The 5,327-nt window shown below is 39.9% G+C and overlaps 1 protein-coding gene across 1 annotated transcript; it reads left to right on the top strand.

Annotated features, from left to right (window-relative positions):
- Window positions 1–1,727: 1,727 nt before the first annotated feature.
- Window positions 1,728–2,294, top strand: LOC132639441 (uncharacterized). The gene has a single exon (XM_060355882.1). The coding sequence runs from the start codon at window positions 1,728–1,730 to the stop codon at window positions 2,292–2,294; it is 567 nt and encodes a 188-aa protein (XP_060211865.1).
- The last annotated feature ends 3,033 nt before the right edge of the window (window positions 2,295–5,327 follow it).

Genomic DNA, 5,327 nt, shown 5'->3' with positions numbered 1-5,327 from the left:
AAAGGACGCTCCTACAAAATGGACGGAGGAATGCCAAGAGGCATTCGGTACTATCAAGAGATACTTGTCCAAACCTCTAGTCTTGGTTCCACCAAGGCCCGGGAGTCCTTTGTTGTTGTACTTGTCAGTTGCTGAAATGGCATTCGGGTCCGTGTTAGGACAACACGGTGAAGAAGGGAAGAAGGAGCGTGCCATTTATTAATTGAGCAAAAAGTGCACAACCTGTGAGGCTAGATACACGCTAGTGGAAAAAACTTGTTGTGCTCTAACTTGGGTAGCTCAGAAATTGAGGCATTATTTGTCTTCATATACTACTCACCTGATATCTAAGATGGATCCATTGAGGTACATATTTCGTCAGCCTATGCCCATCGGGAAATTGGCCAAATGGCAGATGTTGTTAAGTGAATTCGACATTGTATACATAGCCCAGAAAGCCATCAAAGGACAAGCCTTGGCTGACTTACTAGTCGCAAGCCCGGTGGATGAAGAGCTTGAACTGCTTCGAACTTATTTCCCAGACGAAGGGGTGTTGGCTATAGAAGAAGGAGCAGCAGAATCCTATACTGGCTAGAAATTGTTCTTTGACGGAGCAGTGAATCACAAAGGTTCCGGAATCGGAGCGGTCTTGATATCATAAAATAGGCAACACTACCGCATGCCCGCTAAGCTCAAATTCCGCTGTACCAACAACATAGCTGAATACGAAGCCTACATACTAGGCCTCAGAATGGCGCTAGATATGGACATTGATGAATTATTGGTCATTGGAGATTCCGACCTGCTGATTCACCAAGTACAAGGGGAATGTGCCACTAAGAATGAAAAGATCTTACCATGTGTTAACTTGGCACAGAGATTGTGCAAGAAGTTCAGAAAGATTGAGTTTCGACATACGCCAAGGGCTCATAATGAATTTGCTGATGCACTGGCAACAATAGCCACAATGATCCAGCATCCTAAAAGCAGCCACATCGACCCGCCAAGGATAAGTCTGAAAGAAGAGCATGTCTACTGTTGCCATGTGGAAGCTGAGCCACATGACAAGCCATGGTACAACGACATCAAAATGTATCTGGAAGGACGGGAATACCCCGAAGGCATTACAAATGGACAAAATAAGACCATCCGAAGAATGGCAAATAGTTTCTTGCTAAATAAAGAAGTTTTATGCAAACAAACATCAGATTTTGGTCTGCTTAGATGTGTAGACGCCGACTAAGCCACCAAACTTATAGAAGAAGTACATGCGGGAGCGTATGGACCCCATATGAATGGATTCGTGCTAGCAAAGAAGATTCTAAGAGCCGGATACTATTGGATGACTATGGAGAGCGACTGCTGCAAACACGTGCAAAAGTGCCATTAATGCCAAATCCACAGTGATCTGACCAAAGTCCCTCCAAGTGAGCTTAATGCTAGCTCACCATGGCTTTCGTCGCCTGGGCATGGACGTTATTGGACCCATTGAACCCGAAGTCTCGAATGGCCACCGGTTCATCTTGGTTGCCATTGATTATTTTACCAAGTGGGTGGAAGCAATGTCTCACAAATCAGTAACAAAGAAAGTGGTGGCGGACTTCGTGCGAAACCACATCATATGTAGATTCTGTGTGCCCAAGTCCATCATAACAGACAACGGAGCAAATCTGAATAGCCACCTAATGAAGGATATCTGTGAGCAATTCAAGATCAGTTATTGAAATTCAACAACTTACCGGTCGTAAATGAACGGAGCTGTAGAAGCAGCCAACACGAATATCAAGAGGATATTGAGGAAGATGACTGATAATCAAAAGGGTTGGCATGAGCATTTTCCTTATGCTTTAATAGGATATCGTACTATGGCCAGGACTTTAATAGGAGCAACTCCATACTTGCTGGTCTACGGAACTGAAGCAGTCATACACGCCGAAGTTGAGATACGTTCCCTGAGAATTATTCAAAAAGCAGAATTAGACAATGCTGGATGGGTCCAAGCTCGTTATGAGCAATTGGATTTAATTGACGAGAAAAGGATAGTTGATGTATGTCACGGGCAATTGTACTGGCAAAGGATAGAAAGAGCTTTCAACAAACGAGTCAGAACCAGACTTTTTCAGATCGGGCAACTAGTGCTCAAATGGATTTTTTCACACCAAGATGAATACAAGGGGAAAGTTGCTTCCAACTGGCAAGGTCCTTATGTGGTCCGCAAGGTACTCTCCGGAGGAGCGGTAGTATTGGCAGAAATGGACGGTCAAGAGAGACCAAAGCCAATCAACTCAGATGCAATCAAGTGCTACTATGCATGAAGAAGGAGTTTCTTAGTTTGTAATAGTACTCTTTGCTTGTAATCATTATTCTATTTTGCTTGTATTAGTTATTTCCTTTTGCTTGTAACCGTTTTGTAATAGATAGGCTAAACAAAACATTTGTAATATGAACTACGCAATGACCTGATTCCCCACCGTGGGATACATAGGCAGCCCATTTGGGATCCGGTCGCCTTATTAGTAAAACCCAAAAGTCCATTATTTTATTTCTGAACTACGCTCGACCTGAATTTCTGCTGCGATAAGATACGTAGGTGCTCTTTGAGCTTGGTCGCCTCAAAAGTAAAACCCAAGAAAACCCTTTGGAAGCCTCAGAGATAGGACTTCATAGAGGAGCAGGGACTGCTGCATGCAAGAATGGGGCAGATTTTTGAGAGGATCTTAAAAATTCGCGCCGTCAATCCACTACAAAAATCTGCCAACCCAAATTGGGGCAGAAATTTAAACCTCAAAATTTCCCGGAAGATTCTACATGAGAATTTGTAGACTGAAATTTAAACTGAGGCAGAATTTTTGAGAAGGGTCTCAAAAATTTCGCGGAAGATAAGGATCTCCCTCATTCAAAGCGCATATCATGACAAGTAATAATGCTTTTATTTTTCCACGAATCAAATACCCTATGGTAGCATCACAAAAAAAGATTTTTCTACATAATGAAAATAGGTTTATCTTTTGAATGCCGGAGCTAAAGGGGTTTCGGGTCCAGAAAACCGAAGATGCAAGAGCGCCGACAACATGGATCAACTTTAAATAGGAAAAACTAACTTAATTTTGATGCAAGTCCTTAAGACATCGGAAGATGATCCTTTTTCTAATTTTGCTCCATGTGCAGGAAATGTTTTGCTAAAGAAGGTCCAGACCGCTGCTGAGATCCGGCTTCCGGAATATATATATCCAGCCATGAGGGCTATGCAAGGTTTTGAATGCCAAAAGGGAAAATTTCTAGCCACGAGGTATACAAAAGATCAAATCCATTAGGGCAAAATACCCAGCCTCAAGGACTATAAGGTTTTGAATGCCAAAGAGACGGATATCTAGCTGCAAGGGCTGTAAAAAGGATGGAAAGGCCATGGGAGCAAAATATTAAGCCACAATGGCTACAAAATGACTGGAAGTTTCCACAATGGCGAATGTTTAGCTAGAAGGGTCATAGTAAAACAATACGGCATATCCGACCAAGAAGGTCACAGCTGGAACAAAGGACGAAAGAAAGATGATTCAGCTGAAAGGGCCATATCTGTCATTCACATCACTTCTTATCTGTCATTCACATCACTTCTTCTTATTTTCCAAGAGGGCCATTACACGCTTATTTTTTTGCTGCCAAGAGGGCCATTCATACAAACTACCAGGAGGGCCATTGCACGTTTATTTTCCTGTTGCCAAGAGGGCCATTCATACAAACATGCCAAGAGGGGTGTATTTTTCTGATGCCAAGAAGGCCATTTATACAGCTGCCAAGAGGGCCATTGCACATTTATTTTCCTACTGCCAAAAGGTCCATTCATACAAACTGCTAAGAGGGCCATTACATAGCTATTTTCCTACTGCCAAGAGGGCCATTCATACAACAGCCAAGAGGGCCATTGCACGTTTATTAAAAATCAACGTTACTCAGTAGATGGAAGCAGATTGGTAGCCGCCAAAAGAGCAGGTTGATCAAATCAAATCCAGATAGATGGCGGAGCAAATGCGAAACTTTTTCTTACGCAGCCGGTCGAGATAAGGTGCCTATGAGAGTCAAGCTCTTCGGCAAGGACTTGGAAGACCACTCCTCACCATGCTCAGCTACCCAAAGTTTGATTATTTACTTATATGCTTGTTTGTTTTTATTATTCCGCAACCGATCGGACACACACCGGAAAACACAAGGGCATTCCCACATAAAGGATACCATTTTCCTCTAATCGAGTCAAAATACAAGTGACTTGATTCCCACGAATAGGGATATGCAAGCGGACTCAATGGCAGAGAGTCAGTCACACTCCTACCAATCACACCAGACTTCCCAGCTTGACAGCTATCTGAGAATTTGTTTTAATTTTGCATTTAGAAGTCATAATTGAGTCGAACTACAAATGACCTGAGTTCTCATGAAACCTGAGATATGTAGGAAACCCAGAAACTAAGGTCCGACCATATATTTCAAAAATTGAATAAAATGAAGGGAAACATGACTTGGGTCAGTAAAAAATCAGGGTTAGTCAAATTTCTTTGCTCGGGAATGGTCCCGCCATCCCTGAACACTGAAGAAGCAGTTGTTGACACCTAATTTTAGACCTCCTATAATTTATTTTAACTGCACGAAGTACTTGACTATTAAATAGGGTATTAAATTTTTTTTTTAGAAAAAATCAGGATGATTTTATAAGCTATGCAGATAATATTTTACCCTCACTGTTTGGTAAAATAATTTCTATAACAAACCATTTGGAAATTACTTTACAGAAATTAATGATGCATTTTAATAATTTCAACTAGAAAATAGTTATTTATTTGATCGTCCAAATTATTAGAGATTAATCATTAAATATTTACCCCATTTTAATTCAAGGAAATTGATTTGATTGAAATAAATAATCACTTTTATCCCCAAAGTCTTATTTCTGCATACTCCATTTATATGGAAATTCTCAAATTAATTATAATTAATCTGGATAATTAATTATAGCTATATTTGTAAATTTCTTATTTTATGTTTAATCATGGATACAATTGAAATAATCACTTCGTTAGTCAAATGAGGCCATAATTGAAATAACAAAATTCATTGTTTTAATTCAATTAAGGTCATACTTGAAAATCCATTATTTTGTGAAAGTCAGCCGTGTTTTAAATTAATTAATTATGTAGTTTTAATTAATTTGTTTAATACTCAATCTTTTTGCTTATTTATTAATTTGCACTTTTGTCCCTTTTACATGTATATGCATTGATATATATATTTTTGTATGCCATGTGTGTATACATATATATGTGACTTATGCACATATATATACACGTAATACATAC

The sequence above is a fragment of the Lycium barbarum genome, chromosome 5 (assembly GCF_019175385.1).
Source record: "Lycium barbarum isolate Lr01 chromosome 5, ASM1917538v2, whole genome shotgun sequence".
In the NCBI taxonomy this organism is placed as follows: Eukaryota; Viridiplantae; Streptophyta; class Magnoliopsida; order Solanales; family Solanaceae; genus Lycium; species Lycium barbarum.
The sequence above is the reverse complement of the archived record's forward strand: the minus strand, read 5'-3'. Positions and strand labels throughout refer to the sequence as shown.

What these genes read in the sequence shown, in the direction of transcription:
- LOC132639441 (XM_060355882.1), top strand. Translation starts at nt 1,728, where the DNA reads ATGAACGGAGCTGTAGAAGCAGCCAACACGAATATCAAGAGGATATTG.